Source organism: Ictidomys tridecemlineatus, chromosome 8 (assembly GCF_052094955.1).
Source record: "Ictidomys tridecemlineatus isolate mIctTri1 chromosome 8, mIctTri1.hap1, whole genome shotgun sequence".
Taxonomy (NCBI): Eukaryota; Metazoa; Chordata; class Mammalia; order Rodentia; family Sciuridae; genus Ictidomys; species Ictidomys tridecemlineatus.
Genome location: NC_135484.1, coordinates 50892209 through 50917745, shown reverse-complemented (window position 1 = coordinate 50917745; position 25537 = coordinate 50892209). Strand labels below are relative to the sequence as shown.

The window sequence follows — 25537 nt, the reverse complement described above, 5'->3', positions numbered from 1 at the left end:
ACCTTGATAAAAAGGGTGGGTTAGAAGGCCTTACCTCTCACGACGATGCACACTTCCAGTGACTCCCCCTATTCTCAGTACTGTACCTCATCATGTTCAAGGTCATCCAGGTTTGTGTATCTCTGATTCTCTTTAAGGCTGGAGTCAACTGTGTCTGGGAGCAGCAAGTGTGGTTACTCTAATATGTGGAATCAGTATGGCCTGTGTTCCTTTTATTTAAACATTTCCCTCCTAGGGCCTTGCTACTCTAAGGTCTTCCTTGAATTCTCTAATAATGATCAGTTCTGGCTCTTTCTCATTTTTGGGCTCCTCTAACAGAGAAGGAGGTAAAAAACATCTTTACTCCATAATTTTGAAACCAATATTAATTTTACTGGTTTCTATCCCAAGTGAAATATTTGTAGTCAGGAGATTACTTTGGTATTTCTTTCCAGATAAGCAAAATACCAGGCACATCTCAGTAAATACTGAATACTTAAGATTTGTTTCAGTGGCTCTGGAGGCTGAGGCAGGAGGATCTCAAGTTCAAAGCCAGCCTGAGCAATGGCAAAGTGCTAAGCAAGTCAGTGAGACTCACTCTCTCTAAATAAAATACAAAATAGGGCTGGGGATATGGTTCAGTGGTTGAGTGCCCCTGAGTTCAATCCCCGGCACCCCCACCCCTGCCAAAAATAAAAAATATTTGTTAACTATAGTATTTTGCCTTCACCACATTTCCATACACAAAGCTGTATTAGGTAACCAGGGGCAGGTGATGTCCTCAGTTTTCAAAGAATGTGAATATTTTTAAACCAAATGATTGTTTTTCAAATCAAATTTTTTTGTTTTTTTCAAAGGGCTGTATTCTTATTAAGGTTCCTTAATCTACCCCATTCTTTCCCTGAAATTTTCTTCTTTCCCTCCATCAAAAGGTGGTGGGATCAGTACGACAGGTAAAGATTCCTGGGTAATAAAAAGGTATTTTGATTTAAAAATGCCTTTGTCTTCCTGATAACATTCTCTTCTTCCAAACATACAAAGAAATCTGATGGTACGAATCTGAGAGTACCTCTAATAAGATATTTTGCTTTGTAAGTCACTCTTAGGCATTGGCAAAGTCCTGAAATAAATCTGAGTGAGGGTGAGGAAATGAGAGAAAAGCTATGGATTGGTGGTATGTCTTGTGATTTCATCCTTGGATACCAAATGCCAGACATAATCCATGACTGTTTTCCTATACAAAGGTGTTTAAGCAGAACTGGGGCATTAATGGTACTGGATTTTATTGCCTATTATAAAACCCAAGTGGGTAGAGGTAACAATTCTCCTCATATCTGGAGAAGAGGTAAGGCATGATGGGGATAACAATAAGTAGAGGTGTATGTGCTATCTTTTGAGAGGTACAGGGCTAAGAGTGATCTGAAATATCCATCCTAAAAATAACGATTTGTGTACTGCCCCCTTTCCCTACTCTTCCCTCTGTTGATGGCAGATCCTATTAATGTTATTTATAGCTAGGTTTCTGTTTGCTTTATAAAATCAAATATGTAAAGAAATGGTATTTTGAAATTGAGAAGTCAATTAAAAAACTTTTCAAGGGTCGTAAATAAATATTCTTATAGTTCAGCTGTTATGAAATGAAGGGGAAAAAAGGGGAGAAAATAGAAAGATTAAGACTATACAGCTACAATATGTTAGTGTAAAATACAGTTCTGGAGCCAGGTGCAATTGTTCCCAAGATGAGAAAGAGATGGTGTAAGTGGAAGTTCTGACAGTACAGAATTAACAAGTAGAGAAAGCTTTATAAGTGTCCACCTACACACGAGTTATGAAAACCATAATTCTAAGGACTGTGCTCAATTTCCCATACAAAAACAACAAAGATCCTCAGAAATGAGGATTTATTAATGTTTTAACAGGTTTTGAGAGACACATGTTTAAAAGCATGATTTGTATCTCTTTGATTTCATACTTACCATGGAATTCTCAGAAAACGAAATCATACCAGACATTGGACATACACATTGCATTTCTGATGAGTAAGCAAATGAGCAACGTATGTTAAGAACTTTTTTTTCCTATTGGAAAAAAACTGGCATATGTTAGAAATTGGCATTAAAACTCTTAAAAAGTTAATAATGTAGTTTTTGCTTTCCATCAGCAAAGTTCTGGCCTCAAAATTAAATCATTGTGTCCAAATGAAGTAAACCCTGAAGATCTACCAACCAGTACATGCTTTTCTAAAAGGGCAAGTGCTAAATTTTTCCTAGACTGTTTAATCAGGATCTATGAAAGATAGTGTCTATGCTTATGTAATCAAAATAGATTCTACTTCATGTATAACTAAAAAGAACAACAACAAAAAATTACATGTCTAGCAAAAAAAAAAAAGAATGAGTTTCATTTACCTCATTAAAATTCAGGAAAGCATAGGGTAATATATGTGACAGATAATTTCATTTATAGCAAGATAAAAACCACACTTCCATATTTCATATTTTATTCAATTTTAATATGGTTTCCATTATTAACTCTTAAAACAATGATTTCCAGTTTAAAAAAACAATGCACTGACCACATAATTCCTTTTTCATTTTATACAGTTATTACAAATATTCTAAATACACATTTTGTGTTCAAGATGGTGGCAAATAAGATTAACTGTACAGTACATAAGAAAAGAAAATATTTTAAGCATATTTAGAAGCAATAGAAATGTCTATACAAAACAAGCAAAAATGGAATAAAATTTTTTATTTTTAAAGTATTGCAACAGGCCCACAGGTTTGTAACAAAAATGTCTTTGCACAGTTCCTCACAATGCCCCATTAATAGCTAAAGCAAGACAGCGGTTTTTAGAAAATGATGTTTCAAAATGCTACACATGGTACTATTGTTTGCACAGTCTGATCAAAATAACAAACCTACTCTGAGTCAAGCAAAACCTAGAGGAAATATACCAAACAACTTCAAAATCATTTGTATAAAATTCATTGCACATTATTTTACTCAGTTGTTTGAAAAGTAAAAAAGTGTATTTACAAAATATTTTGCAGTCAAAATTATAAAGTGAATGGATATCTCTAACACGTCTTGATACAGACAGTTCAAGGAAAACACACAAATGGTTTTTCTTTGAGAGGCTTTCAGTGTTCCTTCCACAGGGAAGTAAACATGATCTACTCAAATGCTTTATAAGATGGTACACATACTGGAGCAAATCCAATACCTGCATTATAAAACAATGTTAAAAAGGTGAAAGAATGAGGAATTTGTACATTGTAAGAAGTGAGCTATTTAGAGATCAACACGTAATTTTTAATTCAGTAAGCATAAAAGTCTTCATAGTCTTCAGATAACAGAAAATGAACATCCTTGACTTGATGGAAGTTGAGAAAGCACCATGCACAACAGTATAGTGGTAAACACTGAACAGAATAGCACCTGGAATTCTGTGATACTGACAATTTAAAACTGGTCTAGTAATTGCCGAAGATATGGTGCCTTGGATAATTCTCTATTTACTCGGGAGAGTTTGAAAAGTACTGGGCAGTTCAGAGAAACACATGGGATATGTCGGTCAAAGGAACTTGTACAGTTCTTGCATATCTGAAAACATAAGAGAAATACATAAAACAATAGGGAAATTTCTATGTATATTTGTAAATACCAAATTTTTATAATCCCTCCTTTCTGACCCACCACAGATTACTAGCAAATGTAAAACATGTAATACATTACAGAAAACTTATTAGTTTTTCTCTCTCAGAAGCCCAGCCTACCCTATGGGTGAGACATTTCTACAGGTTATTATTTCATAAAAAACAGAACACAAAATTCTCTTATGAATTCATTTAATTCCTGAGATCATGTTTCATTTAATATAATTCTATTATATTAAAAAACATGTAGATTGGCAATATCCAGCAAGATGGCTGACTAGAGGTAGCTGGTGCCCCTTCCCTCTCACAAAGAACAAAAAAACTGTTCAACAGAGTGTTGGACTGCAAACAGTAGAGTATGGTGGGCATGTGGCAGAGATGCAGAAAAACATGGAGACTCAAGATGGCTTATATAAAGAAGGGAACAAAGAACCTTTCATTTACTACCCCATCTCCCTCATAGAGAACAGTATGGACTTTCCCAACATGGAGAAAACATAAAAAGGAGGTGCCCACAGTTCCTGTAGGCTTCTAACCTAGTTTAGAGAGTTTCTAGGGAGTTCACACTACTGAAGAAATCCAGTTCACTTAGGCCCTTCTCATCCAAATTGCTGCTGCACAGGGCAATCTTAAGATCAGACCCACATGTTTCCAGCTGTGGAAAGATTTGGGTGGCCAGTTCCTGCAGCTCTGTGCACTCCACTTAAGTTAGAGGTATGGTCCTGTCTGCCTCAGGGAAATATCTGGGTGACTCACACTTGCCCACAGACTACAGAGCCTGGAACCATCACCAAATCTGCCTGGCCTAGGAGAGCTGCATGCCTACACGTGGATCAGACTCAAAAACCCCTACAGCCTAGGCTCCTGAGATACTTTCAGGCATTACTAATACTGATTATGGCTAAGAAAGCTATATGGAGACTACAAATACCATACCCATTCAGAAGCAAAGTCAACCTAACCTATTGGACTGAGCCTACATCCTAGGGTGCACCTCCAGGAGAAAGTCTTTCACTATTAAACCACTATACAAAATTAGCAGAGTTTCACCAGATATATAAATATCAAGATAGGGACAAAAGAAGTATGAAAAAGCAAGCTAATAAAACACCTCCAAAAGAACACAACAGTTCTCCACTAATAGACCCCAAAGAACAGCAGTAAATCTACAAAATGCCTGAAAAGGAAAAGAAAACTCAGCAGATTGCAAGAGAAAACAGATAATTCAATGAAATTATAAAATCAGTAAATGATGTGAAAGAGATATTTACTAGGGAAAGAGATCACATAAAAGGACCAAACAGAAATAAATCTTGGAGCTGAACTGAAATTAAGAAAAAAAAAAATACAATCAAGAGCTTCAAAAACAAACAAGAGCAAGCAGAAGAATTTCTTAACTTGAAGATGGATCTTATGAAATAAGTCAGTCAGGGGGATGAGGAGGAGTGGGATTGGGAAAGGAGGAGGAGGGAAAGGTGGAGGAAGCCTAGGAAACTTATGGAACACAATTAAGCAAACAAATATTTGCATTTTAAGTACTGCAAGACAAGAGATGGAAAAAGGCATTCAAACACTATTTAATAAAGACATAAAAGCTCAAAACTTCCTAAATCTTGGGAGCATAGAGATCCAGGAAGTTCAAAAGTCCACAAATAGATTTAACCCAAAAGGGTCCTCCCCAAGGCATACTATAGACGAATCATCCAAACTTAGAAACAGAAAATATAAGAGCAGCAAAAAGGATGGAGTCACACATCCTGATTAGACTAAGTAGATTTCTCAGTAGGAACTTTACATACCAGAAGAGAATGGGATGGTATGTTCCAAGTCCTGAAAGAAAAAACTTTTCCAACTGAGAATACTAGACCCAGCAAAGCTATCCTTCAGAAATGAAGTCTTTCTCAGACAAATAAAAGCTGAGAGAATTCATTACCACCAGACCAACCTAACAAGAAGTACTTAAGGAAGTCCTACATCTAGAAGTGAAAAGATAGCGTAAATACATAAAACTACAGAGCTCACTAGTAAAACAGAAAAGAGAGAAAATAATATCCTCAGTAGATAAAACCACCAAACCACAAAGACAATGAGAGGAAGAAAGGAATAAAGAATATACAGAACAACCCAAAAACAATAAACAAAATGTAAGTAAGTTCTTACCTATCAATAATAGCCTTGAATGTAAATAAATTGAATGCTCCAATTAAAAGATATAGACTTACTGGATAAAAAACAAGACTCAACTATATGTTGCCTAAAAGAAATTCACTTCACTGATAAAGATGCACAGACTGAAAGTGAAGGGATGGAAAAAGATAATTCATACCAATGGGAACAAAGAATGACCATAAGTAATTATACTTATCAGATTAAACAGATATTAAACAAAAACCTATAAAAAGAGGCAATGAAAGTCATTATTAAAGCAATCAAACAGGTATAACAATTACAAATATATATGTAACCAATACTGGAGTATACAAAGGCATAGACTCTAATATAATAATAGTTGCAGACTTTAGTACCCAATTTTCATCAATGGACCAAAAAAAGAAAAATTGTACTTAAACTATACTATATAGACCAAATGCATCTAACAGACATTTAAAGAACATTTCATCCAAGAGCTAAAGAATATATTTATCTCATTGGCACACTGAACATTGTCCAGGACTGATCACATGTCAGGCCACAAAGTAAATCTTGACAAATTGAAAAACCAAAATCATGTATCTTTTCTGATCACAATAGAATAAAACTATAAATCAAGAAGAACTTTAGAAATACATGGAAATTAAATAACATATTCCTGAAAAAACTTATGGGTCAATTAAGAAATCAAAAGTGAAAGTAAAAAGTTTCTTAAAAATAAAAACACAACATATCAAAACTTAAGGCAAGGGGGAAAAAAGCTGAAAGCATTTCTTCTAAGATATGGAACAAGACAAGGATGTCCACTTTCACCATTCTTATTCAACATAATACTGTTTATCGTAGAGCAATTAGGGAATGAGATAAGGGCACTGGAAATTGGAAAGATGTCCCTTTTGGTAGATGGCATGATCTTAAATACAAACAAATCTAAAGACTCCATGAAAAAACTGTTAGAACTGATAAATAAATTCAGTAAAGATGCAGGATTAAAAAAAAATCCACAGCATTTCTACATACCAATAATAAACTTGGAAATCAAGATGGTAATTGTATTCACAATAGCTACAAAAATAAAACCAAAATACAAACACTTCCACTCTTCAATAAATTTAAAGAAGTGAAAGATCTCTATAATAAAAATTATAAAACACTGGAAATTAAAGATGACAAAACAAATGAAAAAAAAATCTCATATTCATGTGCTGGAAGAATTGGTTAAAATGCCCATTTTAACTACCTAAAGCAATCTACATATTCAATATAGCCCCCCCCCCAATACCAATGATATTTTTCACAGAAATTGAAAAAACACTCCTAAAAATCACATAGAACCACGAAAGACCCCAAATAGCTAAAGCAATCCTGAGCAAAAAGAAAAAACTGGAGGCATCACAATGCTTGAATACAAAGGTAAAGTAACCAAAAAAGCATGGTACGGGCATAAAAACTGACACACAGACCAATGGGACAGAATAGAGAATCCAGAAATAAATCTATGTACTTACAGCCGACTGATTTTCAACAAAGGTGCCAAGAACATACATTGGAGAATTGATAGTCTCTTCAATAAATGGTGCTGGGAAAACTGGATATCCATATGCAGAATGACTCATGTCTCACCATATACAAAAATCACCTCAAAAATGGATCAAAGACCTAAATGTCAGACCTGAAACTAGGAAACTACTAGAAGAAAACACTTCAAAGACATCAGTATGGGCATTTTTTGGGGGGGGATAATACTTCAAAAGCATGGGCAACAAAAGCAATAATAGACAAATGCGATTATATCAAACTAAGAAGCTTCTGTACAGCAAAGGAAACAATCAACAGAATGAAGAGACAATCAGTAGAATGGGAGAAAATATTAGCAAACTATCTGACAAGGAATTGAGATCCAGAATACAGAAGGAACTCCAAAACTTAAGAGCAAAACCCACAAATAACCTGATTAAAAGACAGGCAACAGACCTAAATAGACATTTCTCAAATGAAGACATACAAATGGCCAACAGGCATATGAAAAAAAAGATTAACATTATTAACCATCAAGGAAATGCAAATCAAAACCACAGTGAAATATTTCTTTCCCCAATTACAATGGCTATTATTAAAAACAAAAAAATAATGAATCCTGGAGAGGAAGCAGAGAAAGGGGAGCTCTCATATACTCTGGGTGGGAATGTAAATTAATATAGCCACAATGGAAAGTAGTATGGAGGTTCCTTAAAAAACTAGAAAATAAAACTGTCTTATGACCCAGCAATTCCATAACTGGGTATATATCCAAAGGACATGAAATCACTATAGCAAAGAGACATCTACTACCACGTTTATTATAGCACTATTTACAATAGCCAAGATATAGAATCAACTGAGGTGCTCATTAACAGATGAATGGAAAAAGAAAATGTATATGTACATGGAATATTATTCAGCCATAAAAAGGAAATCCTGTCATTTGCAGCAATGTGGATGGGATAGGAGAACATCATGTTAAGCAAAATAAACCAGGCACAGAAAGACAAATACTGCGTATTTTCATTAGCATGGAGAAGCTAAAAATGCTGATCGCATAGAAGCAAAAAGTAGAATAGTGGTCATGAGAGGATAGGAAGGGGAGGGGGACAAAGAGGTTGCATAACAGGTATCAAATTATAGTTAGAGGAGGAATCAGTTCTTTAACACATTAGAGTGATGAACAAGTTACCGTGTATCTCATAGTAGCTAGAGGAGAGGTGTTTGAAAGTTCCCAACATAAAGAAAGGCTGATTTCATCATCACACATTGTATCCATGTGTTGATTATACTGTACTACATAAATATGTACATTATGTGTTAATTAAGAAAAATCCACACAATATACTACTCAACTACCAAAGAATGTTTCTTAAGTGAAGTATAAACACCCCCCAAATTGTACAGACTTGTCTTTTATCCATTTTCTTATTTCAGGAGACACTAATATGAAAAAGTCAAATCATGTGAATTTTAAAGTAGTCTAGACCAGTAGTTGTTAGCCCTGGCTAACAATGAACTTAAAAGAACTTAAAAATATTAACTAATGACTGAGCCTCACTCCATAACAATGAATTAGAATCTCTGGGCAGGGAAACCTAAAAAGTCATATTTTTCTAGGCTTTTTGTCATTCTGATATACAATTTTAAGGAAAAAATATATCATGGTGCAACCTTTTTAAAAAAGAAGCATTATCATGTTTTATATGATGATCAGATTTTATAATATTTAAAGTCTCAAGTTACGTATGCTGTTAAAAAGATTATAAAATGTGAAAAATACCAAAAAGGAAAAAGAATACTAGTGGGAACTCTTAAGGGTCAAGAAAATAAAATATATTCAAATAATTAAAAAGAAAAAAAAAAAAAAAAAAAGGAAACCTAAGCTGGCGGGTGGTATACATCTGTAGTCCTAACTCCTTGGGAGGCTAAGGTAAGAGAATAAATGCCTTGGACTGAGGAGTTCAAGGCCAGCTGGAATACATACCAAGACCCCATTTCAAAAAACAGGGGAATTTAAATTGCAGCAAATCTTTTAGAATGTGTTTTAGGAGAGAAAATTTAAATATGCTATAATGAATTCTCTGATATTTATTAAAGGGGTTCTAATTAGCGATGACTCACAGAGCAATGAATTTTTGTTTCTTGACCCATTATTTTCTAGTCAACTGATGAGCACATTTTTCTGAATATGCTGGTTGGTGTATGTGATATTAAGTTGTTATTAATGTAAACCAACTTCTTAGAAACATGTTAGTATGCTCTATGGAGACTGAGTAGGCTATTCTTCTAGGAAGCCTTTCACTGTATTAGATCTCTGCCAAAAAACTCAAGTCTATTCCCTCATATAGAATTTCTATACTATAGTTGTATGTACTATGGCTACACTAAGGTGCCGGCATAAACTGATAAATATTTAAGAACTTTCTGTGTTTGTCTGATAAATAATCTAGGATAGAATTACTCTACTAAATTTAACTCAAATGTTTAGTTTCAAGACCCTTTACTGGTTGATTTAAATCCTGAGCATTATAGCTTGATTCAGGCTTATACTTAAAACTTTAAATAACACAACCTGGACATATATGTTTTAGCTCAGAAGAAGGCACACATTAAAAAATATTTCCTTTAATTTTTATAGATTCATTCTTTCTATTATCCTTTGGCCTTATTTTCCCCCTCAAAATCTTTAGATGCTTAATGCATTTATTTTCATGACTTATTAAAAATGTTTAAAGGTGGTAATTTTTCTGAGATCTACTATGGCTATCTAGAATCTGATAGGTAGTGTTTTCATTATATACCCAGTGACTTCAGTAATTGTACTGACTAGAATCACAAAACTAGTGTTTAACAGGAAGTGTTAAAGTTTTCAAGTGGAGAAATCATTTTGATTTCTTAGTTTATAATTAATTGCTAGTTTTATAGCATTGTGTTGATAAAAATGCCATTTCTTTCTTTCTCCACCCCCCTTTTTTTTATGGTGCTGGGGATTGAACTCAGGGTCTTGTGCATGCAAGGCAAGCACTCTACCAACTGAGCTATATCCCCAGCTCCCTAAAAAATGCCAGTTCTAATATTTCAACTTTTGAAGTTTATTTAGTCTTTAAAAAAATTTTAATTGAGATGTACCTCTCTGTATTATGTATTTGGGGAGTTCAAAACCCAATTGAGTCGAATGTATGAAAGATGATATGTCTTGAGCTCTGTAATGTTTTGAACAATCAATAAAAAAAAAAAAAAAGAGATGTACCTCTCTTTTCCCTTTCCTGCCCCCCAACCCCTTGTTTAGTCTTTCCTTACAGACTAAGATATAGTCAACTTAAAAATATTCTATAAAAGTGCTGTATAATTTTGAGTTACAGAGTTCCACAAATAATCATAAGGATTGCCTATGATGTTGTTTAGATCTTCCATAGTTTTGTTTATTTGTGATCACTTGGTTGGTCTTGAACTGAGAAAGATATTATAAAAATCTATTGTTAATGTTTCTGTTTCTTATTACATATTCCATAATTTCTGATTTATGAAAATTTCTACATATTAATGTGTGAAACTACTGTTTTTAAAAAATACCTAAAGTTTTAATATAGTGTGAAAGATGACAGCATCATTTCTTTAAACTGTATTTTTATAAGAAACAAGAACTAATAGTGAAAGGTAATTGTTCGGTGATTGTCTCTGAGGGCAGAAGATAAAAAGGTCCAGGAAGAGAACACTCAAAGAGTGTGACCTCTGTAGAGGTCTGAAGTTCCTGCTCTGTTAGTGTAACACGCTAGGATCCAACAAGGGAATTTTCTGAGTGGGTTGCTGCTATAGGACAGCAGCCTACAAAATAAACAGAAGCTAGGAGTACCCAGTGGCTTCAGTAATTGTACTGACTAGAATCACAAAACTAGTACAAAATGGTTGAAAATTGTTTGGTAATAACTGCAGTGATATATTGCTTCTTTAATTAGGCATTAAGCAGAAAATTGTTTATTTGTTCTATAATTATTTTCAGACCACCACAGGGGCTGAAATCTCACAGTGGCACAGCTAGTTCAACAGTGAGAGAAGGCAGGGCTTCTGTCCCCACTGACTCATTTGCTGTTATTGAAGACGGACACATACATAATTATGTGTAAAAGCAGTAGAAGCAGAGGAGGTTATGGCAAGAACCTACTGTAGGGAAGGCTTTATCTGGTCTAGGTGTTTAAACTGATTCCTCTCTGATGATTAGCAGGGGATAAGAAAAACATTCCTGGCAGAGGGAAAAGGGTGTTTAAAGGCCAGAAGGTGGAAGAGATTAAGATATATCATCAATCTAAAAAAAGTTCAGTATAAAAGAGGTAGAGGGTAGAGTATAACAGGGAAAATGACAAGAACTGGTGACAGAAGTAGCAGGAAAGGTCAGAATGGAGGAAGACTTATAAATAAAGCTAAAGACTTTTAATTTTACCCAGAGAGGGGGCAATGTGAAGAGGTGAGGGGAAAGAGAAACACAGAAACAAGTTTTGTTTGGATTTTATTTTCAAGAGATATTTTTTGTTTATTTCTGTTAGAATCCCCAAATTTGAAATTTTATTAATTCTCATCTTTGCATTTTGTGGCTTAATCCTAGTTCAATCACTCAGCAGTGTAACATGCAAATTACTCAACCTCTCTGTGTCAGTTTTATTCATCTAGAAGAGTGCTTAGAACAATCTCTGGCAGGAAAACTCAGTTATGTAAATTATTTATTTTAATATAAATGTTCTATCTGGACTCTCTGAATTATAAACTTTCCAAGTTTATTAGCAATTTTCTAAGATTACTGGATTATTATAAGAAAGGCAAGTGTTGACAGAGTAACTGAAACTTTTCTTATTATTGCTTTAATACTATTATGAAAGAAACTGGGTAGATGGCCATTGTAGTTCTAGGCTTTAATAAGCACAATACACTATTCCATCAAGAACAAAAATAAATTATAAAACAAACTAAATCATTCTTTTAAAATATTTTTTTTTAGTTGTCAATGGACCTTTATTTTATTTATTTACATGCAGTGCTCAGAACTAAACCCAGTGCATCACACATGCTAGGCAAGTGTTCTGCCACTGAGCCAGAACTCCAGCCCAACAAACTAATTCATTTTTAATAGTTTAGTTTAATGATATGAACTAGATTGAGAAGTATATCATTTATTCTTTATTCCAGTTTCATATCTCATACTATAATTCAAGAGTTAATGGTATTTCCCAGAAGAATCAGATTGCTTGGAATTCTGTGTCCAGTGAATAAGGCCATACCTTTACAAGTTGCTCCTGTTGGCGTTCCAGCTCTCGGATTTCTTGGTTGAGGATGACGGCAACGTGCTGAGGTTGGCTCCGACATTTACTACAGATGCCGTGCTGGGTCAGGTCATCACAAACAGGACAATGTAAAGTAGTGAAATATTGTGAAATAGTGCCTTTCCGCCCTTCAGGTTCACTTCTAGAAGAGGTGGTGGCTTTCTGGATCTACAATATCATCAGTTCAGAAATAAGTCTGAGCTAGCTTCACAGCAGACCTGCTATTCTCATGCTAATTACAGATATACTCAGGCATTATTTTATTCACTTATTCATTCAACAAATGCTGAGTAGCTACCATATGCCAGGTGCTATCCTGGACACTGAGGTTAGAGAAATTAACAAACCCACACTGTCATGGATCTTACATCTTTTTTTCTTTTTTGATACCAGGGATTGAACTCAAGGGCTTTTAACCACTGAGCCACACCCCCAGCCCCTTTTTATACTTTACTTTGAGACAGGGTCTCACTAAGTTGTTTAAGTCCTCGCTGAGTTGCTGAAATTTGAACTTGAGATATTCCTGCTTCAGCCTCCTGAGCCACTGGGTTTATAGGCGTGTGCCACTGCACCCAGTAGAGCTTACATCTTCATATCAAATATTTTTCCACTGGGGAAAAAAATTAGTCTCCAGCCACTCAGTTTTTTTTTGGTGATATACACAAATGTACATGATTATAATTATACAGGGCACTGGAGATCATAGAGGACAATGGAAAAGATCCAAATTGAGAGTGGATTTGTTTCATGCTGCACATGGAAACAAACAAAATGGAAGAGTAAAACAACGTGTTGGGCAGTAGGGACCAAAGCTGAAGCAAAAGTAAACCTGGAGCATTTCAAATTTAATAAAACACAAGTCACCTAAGAATTCTTCATTTAAAGTTAATACTAAAGTTAATAATAAAGTTTCAGAGGTCTCTTTACAATAAAATAATATCATACCCTTCACATATTTTCCTGGCATCTTATAAATTACTTTGCATAAATTATCAGATTAGATTCTTACATATGCTATTGATTTCACATTCTTGCTGGTGATAAAATGAAAAACTGTAACAACAACAAAAAATCAGTTTCCTGGCTCAGGGCCAGGGGTGTAGCACTATAGATGTAAGTCAGCACAAACTCTCAGAAACACAGATTCAAACTCAGTTTCCCAAGTTATACTTTCCCTTTCCTTTAAAAGTGTTTACTAAGAAGTAAATATAATACTATCTGCCTTCCATAGTCTGAGATGATAGCAAATGATCAAGTAGATATGAAGTGAATTCTTACCAACAGATAAAAAAATACTACTGTCCAGGAAAATGTGTCCCAGATTCTTACAGACTCACATATCACTCCTTCATGTTTCTATTGAGTTAACTAAGTCAGAAGAATGAAGCAAAGCTCCTTGTGCTGAGATTCCACTCTACATATTTTACTTTAGTGTAATGCTATTTTAATATTTCTTTCTTCTGGATTATTCAGGACTATGTCTAGATACTATATCCTATACATCTTTTAATATCTATTTTGAATTAATTTTTGTTTTTTATTATTAGTTGGTTTGCTCTGCATTATTTTGTGATTACATGATTACCACTGAAATTCTTGAGAAATAATTTTTGATACTTCTGTAATTTGGGCAACCTGATAGAAGTTAGGAATGTATTTAATGAGAATTTAAAAAATTTTTCTTTTCGGAAACCAGAAAGGTATGGCATCTTTACTAGGTTAGGATCTATCTGCTTTGCCTCTTAAAGCACATAAATAAAATCTTTAGTTCTACTGAAAATGTGAAGTGAAGTAGTTATAACATGTACTATTTAGTAAACTTACTCTTGGTAATTCATGATACCAGCTGAAGACATCAATACCAATAAGTGAGAAGATTCTTGCCAGGGGTGGAAGGATTTGCTTGGTGATATAGTAAATGGCATTCAGTCTCAGAGTTGGATCCTGTAGGACTTCTGCTGGGCGCCTTACCAGCTGAATAAGTGGCACTCCAGGGGTCCCATAAATAATGACATATGGCACTCGCTCCCCAACTCGAGGCTCAGAGCGCCGGTCATAAGTGAGCATTTTCCTATTCAAATTCAAATAAAATACACACTCAAAGACTGTCATATAAGGTATCTGTCTAGCACATTAAATTAGAATGAAGCAATAAAACCAAGAGAAATCTACAAGATGTACTTTTAAATTATGAGTTACTACTTCTTTGAGAACTTTGCTGTGGATGTGTAAAGGGGCTTATTTTGTACATCACTGCTACCTGGAAAATAATATGATTCTAAGAATAAACTATCATAAACCTAACAATGAAAAATTAAAGAGAAAATTTAGCTAAACAATTTGATTCCAGAATGATTCTATATAAATGCTTTGATAGATCAATATTAAGGACTGCCTAGTGATTTTCACATGGGAAAAACAAATATATTGGATCACAATTTACTGCATTTAGTTTCCTAAGGAAAGCCCAGAAGAAAAGTTCTTCAGATATTACAAAATGTAAGGGAGCATAGGTGAGGCTTCATGCAGTAAGGTGGAGAAACAACTGTCTGTGCCTGTGCCTGTAGATTAGATGTCTTTTCATTTACTCTAAGCCTGTGACAACTCCCTCCAGGAATATACTGGCTAGTACTAGGGGCTGTGATACTGTGTCCATCATTACCTTGTAAGTTCAAGGGCTGGCACACAAGCTCCAGGTTTATAAGAAAAACTTCCTCTGTATTCCTTGGCAAAGATAAAATCTTGTATGCTGGCCTTTCCTTCCAGAAGCTTTATACATTGTCGCTGAACATACTGTTTAATTAGACTTATATCTCTTGTTTCAAATAGCAGCTTCAGGGAACGCTCGAGTATCTTAAAATAAAAGAGATATGCATGTGAATATATAATATCCCCCAGAATCTTCATCACTGCTGTTATAATTTCATTATAAAACCACTGGGATAACTACTGATCTACTTAAATAACTTCACAGTGATTGGTTAATCAAAATTATCAGAAATTAGAAAATATTTTGGAAACTTTCTATAGCTTGCTATTTCTAAAAACAGAATATAATATAGTTTGAGAAAAATCATGTTGGAATAATATCCAGAAGAAAAACTGGCTATGTGATGAGGATTTAAATTTTTCTTAAATAGAGAACTCTAGGTATAAGAAACTGGACATGATCTTATATACAGATTTTTATTTCTTACAGATAGGACAAAAATAAATTTAAATATCACCAAGCAGTCAATTAAGAATCAGCCTTTTCTGTGGATACTAAACAATTATGAAGGGGTCTTAATCAAGATCACTCTAGAACATTTTGGCAATTGAAGTTGTGCTCTACATAGGCACATAAGAGCAGAAGAGAAATCTATTCCAACACATGCAAAAACCTCAACATAGGGACACAGATATATGAAAAAACAAGGTAACAGGGCATCTCCTAAAGTTCACAGTTAACCAGCAACTGACATACCAAATACTGAAGTGGATGAAGTGTCAGATAAAAAATCCAGAAAAAAAGAATAACTAAAAATAATCAATGAATTCCAAGAGAACACAGAAAAATAACTGAGTGAACTGAGGAAGTAAGTACGGGATTATGCATGAGAAATTCAAGAAGGATATAGAAATATTCAAAAAGACACAAACAGAAACCTTGAAATTGAAATACACAGTGAATCAAATAAAATGTTCAGATGAAAGTCTCCGTAGACCAAGCTGAAGACAGAATCTCAGAGCTAGAAGTCAAAGTGCTCATCCTTGAATTTTCAGACAGCATTAAGGAAAAGAAGAATGTATCCAAGAACTCTGGGACAACATTCAGAGACCAACTTTAAGAATCATTGGAACTGAGGAGGGTTGTGAGATGCAGGTAAATGGAATGGATAACCTCTTCAGGCAAATAATAACAGAAAAATTTCCAAACTTTGAGAATGACATGGACATACATACACAGGAGGTATGCAGAACCCCAAATAGATCAAATCAAGAAAGACCTTCTCCATGACACATTATAATTAAAATGCATTAATACAAAGCAAGGATAGAATTTTAAAAGCCTAAAGAGAAAAATATAAGGTCATATTTAAAGGTAAGTCATTCAGAATCATTTCTGATTTCTCAGTACAAACTCTAAATACCAGAAGGGCTTAGAATGATGTTTCAAGTCCCCCCCCCAAAAAAAAACCAATTGTCAACCATGACTGCTATTTCCAGCAAAGCTCTACTTCAAAATAAAAAAGGAAACAAAACTTTCTAAGATAAGTAGAAACTAAAACAATTCATAACTGCTAAATTGGCACTACTGAACTTATTTAAGTATTCCACAAAGTAGTACAAAAAAATATGATTCGTTACATCTTATCAAATCATAATGGAATGAATTTAGAAATCAACATGACACAAAACCCTACAGAAACTATATAAACACAGGGAGAATGAACAATATACTTTTGAATAATGAATGGGTGATACAAGAAATCAGGAGAGGAATTAAATAATTCCTCTCAAATGAGAATAGTGATACAACACACAAAAACTTCTGGGACATTATGAAGGCAGTTCTAGGAGGGAAGCTTATAGCTATGAGTGCTTACATAAAAAAATCAGAAAGATCCCAAATAAACAACATACTGTTACATCTCAAAGTCCTTGAAAAGAACAACGAATTCCAAAACCAGATGAAAGAAGGAAAAATTAAGATCAGAGCTGAAATCAATGAAATTGAGAATAAAAACAATATAAAGGATGGATGATACAAAGAGCTGGTTCTTTGAAAAGACAAGTGCTTAGCCAAACTAACCAAAAGAAAAAAATAGAACAATTTAATAAAATTAATAGTCATTTCCTTTATGCAACAAGTAATGAACTTGAGATGAAAATGGAGAAATCATCACAAATATTACAGAAATCCAGCAGATCATAGGGACTATTTAGAAAACTTATATTCCAATAAATTTGGAAAACCTTGAGGAAATGAATACATTTCTAGGCATAATCTGCCAAACTGAATCAAGAGGACATAGAAAACCTAAGTGGATCAATAACTACAATGAGGTAGAAGCAGTAATATAAAACCTTCCAAGAAAGAACCAGGACCAGATGGATACTCAGCTGTATTCTACCAGACCTTTAGGGAACAACTAATGCCAATACTCCTTGAATGACTCCATGAAATAAAAAGGGATGGAACACTTCCAAATCAATAATATGAAGCCAGCATCACCTTTGTACCAAAACCAGATAAGGAAATGTCAAGGAAGGAAAATTACAGACCAATATCCCTGATGAACTTAGATGTATAAATACTTAGTAAGATATTCACAAGTTGTATTTAACCATATATTAAGAAGATTGTAAAAGTAGGTTTTATTCCAGAGATGTAAAGAAGATTTAATATACACAAAACAATAAACGTAATACACACAAAACATAAATAGAATTAAGGAAAAAATCACTTAGTCATCTCAATAGATGCAGAGAAGGCCTTTGACCAAACTCAGTGATAAAAACACTGAAGAAACTAGGGATAGAAGGAACCAATCTCAACATGATAAAGGTCATATGTGAAAAACCCAAAGCCAACCCTGTAGTAAGTAGGGAAAAACTGAAAACATTTTCTTTAAAAAAATCGAAAAAATTTTCTTTAAAATCCACTCTCACCATTCCTGTGTAATATAATACTAGAATTCTAGCCAGAGCTATTAAGCAAGAGAAAGAAATGAAAGGGATAAAAATTAAAAAGGAAGAAGCAAAAATATCACCGTTGGCAGATTACATGATCTTTACCTAAAAGATCAAAAACTCCACCAGAAGACTTCTAGAGCTAATAGAAGCAGGTTACTACTTTAACAAACTAGCAGGTTACAAAATCAACATACAACATGCATATATACCAACGATAAATCTGCAGAGAAAGAAATCAGAAGAACAATTCCATTCACAATAGCCTCAAAAAAAAAAAACCCACAAAAAAAACAAACAAACTTAAGAGTAAACCTAGAAGGTGAAAGACCCCTACCATGAAAATCATAGGACATTGAAGAAAGAAATTTAAAAAGACCCCAGAAGATGCAAGACCTCCCATATTCATGGATAAACAGAATTAAATGCCATACTACCAAAAGCAATTCACAGATTCAATGCAATCCCCATCAAAATACAAATGGCATTCTTCAAAGAATTAGAAAACAAAGTCCTAAAATTCATTTATAGGAATACAAGCAATATAGCCAAAATAGCCAAAGCAATTCCAAGCCAAAGAAGCAATGCTGGAGGCATCACAATACCTGACTTCAAATTATACTACAAAGCTATAGTAACAAAAACTGCATGGTACTGGCATAAAAACAGATACATAGACGAATGGTGCATAATAAAAGATACACAGAAAATTACACATTTACAGTAATCTGATCCTTGACAAAGGTGCCAAAAACATACACTGGAGAAAAGACAGCCTTTTAAACAAATGGTGATGGGAAAACTGGTTATTCAAATGCAGAAAAATGAGACTAGACCCTTCTCTCTCACCCTGCACAAAAATCAACTCAAAATGGATCAAACACCTAGGAATTAGAACAGAAACTATGCAAGTCCTAGAAGAAAATGGAGGATTTAAAACTCCAGCATAGAGGCACAGGCAACAACTTTCTCAATAGGAGCTCTAAAGCTCAGGAAAAAAATGCCAAGAGTTAATAAATGAGATGGCATCAAATTAAAATGCTTCCATGCTGAGCAAAGGAATCAATTAGGAATGGGAAAAGAAAACCCACATAATAGTAGAAAATCTTTGTTAGGCTACTCTTCTGATAGAGGATTAATATCTAAAATATATAAAGAACTCACAGAAATTTACATCAAAACCAAATAACTCAATTAATAAATTGTCAAATGAATTAATCAGACTCTTCTCAAAAGCAGAAACACAAATGGCCAATAAATACATGAAAAAATCTTCAACATCTTTAGCAATTAAGGATTTTACCTCACACCAGTCAGAATGGCAGTCACAAAGAATACAAACAATAATAAATGCTAGAGAAGATGTGGAGAAAAAGAAACACTTTTACACTATTTGTGGAAATGTACATTAGTACAACCACTATGGAAATCAATATGGAGGTTTCTCAAAAGACTAGACATACAGCCACTGTATGACCCAGCTATACCACTCTTTGGTATACATCCTGAAAAATTATAAAGTCATCATACTACAGTGATACATGCATACTCACACTCACAGCTACAAAATTCATAACGGCAAACTATGGAACCAGCCTAGATGTCAAATCAATGGATAAACAAATAAAGTAAATCTCTCTCTCTCTCTCTCTTACACACACACACACACACACACACACACACACACACACAGAAAATGGAGCTGTATGCAGCCATAAAGAAAAATGAAATTGTGTCATTTGCAGGAAAACTAACAGAACTTAAGGTTATTATGTTAAGCAAAATAAGCCAAACTCAAAAGGTCAAGGGTGATATGTTCTCTCCCATATGTGGGAACTAGAGAGGAAAAATGAAAAGTGTTTGGATCTCTTGAAAATCAGTGGGAGATCCATTAGTAGGAGATGGACCAGAGGTCTGAGGAGGGAGAGGGAACATGGTGAGGGGGATACTGGCCCAATTATATTGTTATATTATGTGCATGTACAAATATACAACAAAAAATCTCATCATTATGTACAACTATAATACATCAATAAAAATATGGAAAGAGAAAAACAGCCTTTTGTCTGTTTATAGTATTGATAAATAACTGTGACAGAGTTTTCTTTGTTGGAAATATTTCTGTGAGGAAATGGCCATCATATAATGGATTTATGTAGTAGATTGAATCTAAGTTAATTCCAGGTGAAAATTATATATTTTATTCTGAATCCCAGAAACTATATGTATTTATATAATAAAATAAGCTTGTTAATTTAGCTTAAGCACAACTCTGCGGACAGGGAAAGAGTTATCTGATGGCATCTCTTACAGAAATTACTGTATAGTAATATTCCAAATTCACATAATATTATATATGGCATTTAATGTTCTCATTAAATCAGTATAGAGGGAGCAATTCCCATCTGTGCTACTTATTTTTAGTTTGCTAAAGGAGTCTAAGTAAAGAAAAAAATACTATGGTGAAAATTATTATAGTAGAGAAATTTAGGTAATTTTTAGTAGCACTGTTCTTAAATTGTCTTATTTTGTAATTGATAACTAAAGTAAATGAAATTTCAGTTAAACTGGAATAGACTGTGTTAGTTATGAAATTTATGGTAGTTTCTCTTCTTCATCCCACTCCCTACCTTTTGGGAGCTATTATATGACTATACATCCTACTATCATGTCTAAGTGATAGACAAGAACTCTTTACCAGTTCATGTTGTGTTGCCTTTTTTTTTTCTCTTTTTGAGATGGGGTCTTGCTATGTTGCCCAGACTAGATTTAAACTCGTGGGCTCACCATTGATTGTCCCACTTCAGACTCTTGAGTAGCTAAAACTATAGGCACAATACCACTGTACCCGATTTACATTTTATTTTTCAACAATTTTGATAAAACATAAAATATGGAAGACACACACACACAAAATTACAAAGAAAATCTCAAAATTCACATAGTATCCTCCTATAGAGTTATATATTGTTATGTAGGATATAGTTCCTTCACCTCAATGTATGCTTAAGTATATTTATATTTTCATCAGAGTCTTTAGCCACTTAGTTTTTTACACAGATAGAACTTACCTTAGAAACAGCAGGGCAAGAATCTCTTCTAACTGTTTCTATTCCTTTTGCATCAAATACTGGGTCCTTTTGATCCAGTGTTTCATACATGTAACCTACATACCTCTTTTTTGTTTGTAAAACACAGGGCAAATATACCTATAATGAAATTAAGAAAATATCTCTCAGTAACCATTTTTTCCCATCATTAACTTTCATTTTTATGTCTTTCTGTTCTCTCTTCTCAAATATAATTAATAAAAAATTCAAAATATGACTTGGGATACAATGAATTCATATACCAAAACCTCAATAAGAAAGCACACAAAATGAATTATCTTTACTTCTTTACCACTCACTACTCTTCTGACACTACCAATTCTGCCCCTACCTCAATTAATACTGCTTTATCAAAAGTAATAAATTATGGGGGCTGACATTGTGGCTCAGTGGTAGAGTGCTGGCCTAGCGTGCGTGAGGCCAATCCTGGGTTCAATCCTCAGCACCACATAAAATAAAATAAAGGTATTGGATCCACCTATAACTAAAAAGTAAATATTAAAAAAGTTATCAATCATATTTTCAACAATTTAAAAATTAATTTACATCTACATATGGCACAAATTTTAAAAAGTTATGAGAATAGGGCTGGGAATGTGGCTTAAGCGGTAGCGCGCTTGCCTGGCATGCGTGGGTCACTGGGTTCGATCCTCAGCACCACATAAAAGTAAAAATAAAGATGTTGTGTTCACCAAAAACTAAAAAATAAATATTAAAAACTTCTCTCTCTCTCTCTAAAAAAAAAAGTTATGAGAATATACAGTGAGAAGCCTCTTAGCTTCCACTTCTTCCCTAGAGGCATCCTATTATTGGTTTCCTGTGTATCCTTACAGAGATAGTTTGAGCAAATGTTATACAGATATACTCTTCTTCTCCATACTATGGTAGCTTACTATATACACCATTCTTCATCATGCTTACTTATTTTGGAGCGAATTCCATCCTAGTATAGAAAGCTCATTTTGTTTTTTGTAGTTACAAAGCAGTCTACTGTATGGGTTACCATAATTTATGTAACCAGTAACCTTCTATAAGTCATTTAGGATGTGTTTTCTTTTGGGCTGGTGGTGTTGGGAACTGAACCCAAGGCCATGCATACTAGACAGGTATTCCACCACTGAGCTACATTCTCAGCCCATTTAGGATGTTTTCAATCTTTAGAAATTATAAATAGTATTCTAATAAATTACCTTGCATGAATTAACCTGTCAGATAAATTCCTTCAAGTAGAATTCTAGGATCAGTGGTGTATTCCTTTTTTTTTTTTTTTTTTAAAGAATTTAGTTGTTTTTTTTTTAAATTAAAAAAAAAATTTTTAGTTGTTCAAAGTCCTTTATTTATTTTACGTGGTGCTGAGTAGTGCCTCACACATGCCAGGCAAGTAAGCTACCCATGAGCCACAACCTCAGCCCTAGTTTTTTTTTTTTTTTTTTTTTTTTTTTTAAGAATTTAGTTCTTTCTCTTTACCCAAGTTTCCCCCAACCTTTTAAAAATAGTTAAATATTTCTCTTTTGAGACGGGATCTTACTATATTAACCAGGCTGGTCTTGAACACTTGGGTTCCACTGATGCTCCTGATTATCTGGGACTACAAGTATATACTACTATGTCCACCATATCTGCTTTTTTTAATTGTCAAAGATTTTATATAGTTATCATTTTATATATTTATATTTTAAGTATGTATACACTGTGGAATGTCCAAGATTTATCGATAATCACATTAATTGTAAATGATCCAACTATCCAAATTAAATTAAAAGGCAGAAATGATCAGACTAAATTAAACAGTAAGAGTCTACTATAAACTATTAGAAATCTACTTTAGGGCTGGGATTGTGGCTCAGCGGTAGAGCATTCTCCTAGCATGGGCGGGACTCGGGTTCGATCCTCAGCACCATATAGAAATAAAGGCATTGTGTTGTGTCCATCTACATCTAAAAAATAAATATTAAAAAAAAGTTAAAAAAAGAAATCCACTTTAAACATAAGACATTAACGCTAATCAAAAGAAAGCCATGGTAACTACATTAATATTAGAAATATTAATTATCTAAAGGATAATTAATGGATAATTGAAGGATAAATATTAATTATCCTTCAAGATAAAAGTATCAATCAAGATAATACATAATCCTCAATGTGCATGCACCTAATACAGAAACCTTGAAATACATGACATCAAAACTGATAGAACTAAAAGAACAAACAGGCAAATAATCCATGACTATAGTGGAGACTTTAGCCCCTCTTAGTAACTGAAAGAAAATCAGTGAGAATATAGAAAGCTTTAAAATATTATGAGTTATGTTCTTTGACTAAAACATAATTAAATTAAATAATCACAAAAAGACTTCTGGAAAAAATCCCTAATAACTGGAATTTAACACATTTCTAAGTAATAATTTATAGATCATTATCACTGAAGCAAATGAATAATGACAACAAAGATATCAAAATTTGTAGCTAAAGCAAGGTTTTAGAGGGAAATATCTTTCAAAACTTATCAAGAAAAGAAATATAAACTAAACCCATAGAAAGTGGAAGAAAGGAAGAAAAAAACAGAGTGTAAATTGATGAAATAGTTCTTCAAAAAGTTCAATAGATGAATAAACCTTTAGCTAGAATAAACAGTAAAAAAATTACCAATATCATAAAAGAAAGTATAATTAAAGATCTTACAGATATTAAAATATTAAAAAATTCATGTCAATATATTTGACAACTTAAAAGAAATGGTCAATTCCTTGATAACTGACATGAGAAGAAAATATGACTAATGTAGTATGTATTAAAGATGTTTAATTTATAATTAAAAACCTTTCTCCAAATAAAAATTCTGACTTCCAGATGACTTCACCGGTGTATTTCATCAACCATTTAAGGAAGAAATAATTATATCAATCTTATACTTTTTTTCTTTTAGAAACTAGAAGAGGGAACACTTTTAACTCATTTAATGAGGGTAGGCTTTTCTTGTTCTAAACCAGACAAAGATAAAATAAGAAAATAAAACTACAGATCAGTATATAACATGAAGAAACAAACAATTCTTAACAAATGTTATGTTAAATTTAGGTCTATGATCTATTTCAGGTAAACATTTGTGTATTCTTCAGGGAAGATGTGAGTCTTCTTTGAATCTCTTGGCACAGTTCTTGCTTCATAGTAAGTAAATGACATATATATTGTTGTGTCCATCTACATCTAAGCTCAGGGGTGCCTTATCACCTAACCACATCCCCAGTTCTTTTTTAATTTATGTTGTTAAATTTGAGACAAGGTTTCACAAAGTCACCTTTGATTCTTTTCTCCCTGTTTCCACATTTGCCCTCTTAAATCAATTACTTCTAAGTATTGCCCATACTCTTTCTCAGTATTTCTTGAATTATCCTCTTTATTTTCCCTATTGTTGTTTCACTGATTCAGGCTATAGGCATTTCTGTTTGGGGATTCTCTTTTTCCCAATCCATCTGATATACTACTGTGAGGCCAACCCTAATCAAATAGCTCTGATCATGTCATTCTCTTGTTTGATAATTGCTGTAGTTTAAATGTGTCCCCTCAGTGGACAAAATTAAGATGTTGCAAATGTGATGGTATTCTGAGGTGGGTCCTTTGAGAAGTAACCACACCATGGGGACTCCTTCTGTCATGATGGGATTAGGTGCCCTTACAGATGAGCTTGATAGGTAGAGGCTGCCCTTTTTTTGGCCTTCTGCCTTCCACCATATAAGGATGTTGCAAAAAGGCCTTTACCAATTACCAGATGCTGGTCCCTTGATCTTGAACATCCCAGCCTTCAGAGCTGTGAGAAACAAATTTCTGTTCTTTATAAATTACTCAGTTTGTGGTTATTATGTTATGGCAACAAAAGTAGACTAAGATAATAACCTCTATTAAAGAAAATTTAAACACTACAGTTTGGCATTCAAGATATTTTATAAGATTCTGGTCTCGATTTCATTTTTCCAAATTCAACTCCTGCTACTCTGTATTTTCCTTATTATATTTTTCAACCCCATAACTTTCTACCTGTCATTTTCTTCTGAATAGAATGATTGCAGTCCCATGTTGCCTACTGAAATTCTAAACCTTTTTAAAATATATATATATTTTTTAG

The 25537-nt window shown here is 33.7% G+C and overlaps 1 protein-coding gene across 5 annotated transcripts in view; it reads right to left on the bottom strand.

Annotated features, from left to right (window-relative positions):
* Positions 1–2469: 2469 nt before the first annotated feature.
* The window catches only part of Rev3l (REV3 like, DNA directed polymerase zeta catalytic subunit), a 167395-nt gene continuing 144327 nt past the window's right edge, over positions 2470–25537 (bottom strand). For 4 of the 5 annotated variants that reach the window (XM_078019448.1, XM_078019449.1, XM_078019450.1 and 1 more), the window contains 5 exons: positions 21376–21513; positions 15291–15481; positions 14453–14699; positions 12587–12796; positions 2470–3588 (listed from right to left, as the gene is read on the bottom strand). In XM_078019448.1, coding sequence (XP_077875574.1) covers positions 3448–3588; positions 12587–12796; positions 14453–14699; positions 15291–15481; positions 21376–21513 — 927 coding nt within the window. In that variant the 3' untranslated portion in view covers positions 2470–3447. Of the gene's footprint in view, positions 3589–7300; positions 7432–12586; positions 12797–14452; positions 14700–15290; positions 15482–21375; positions 21514–25537 lie in introns of all 5 variants that reach the window. The other variant, XR_013424964.1, reaches the window with a different exon arrangement.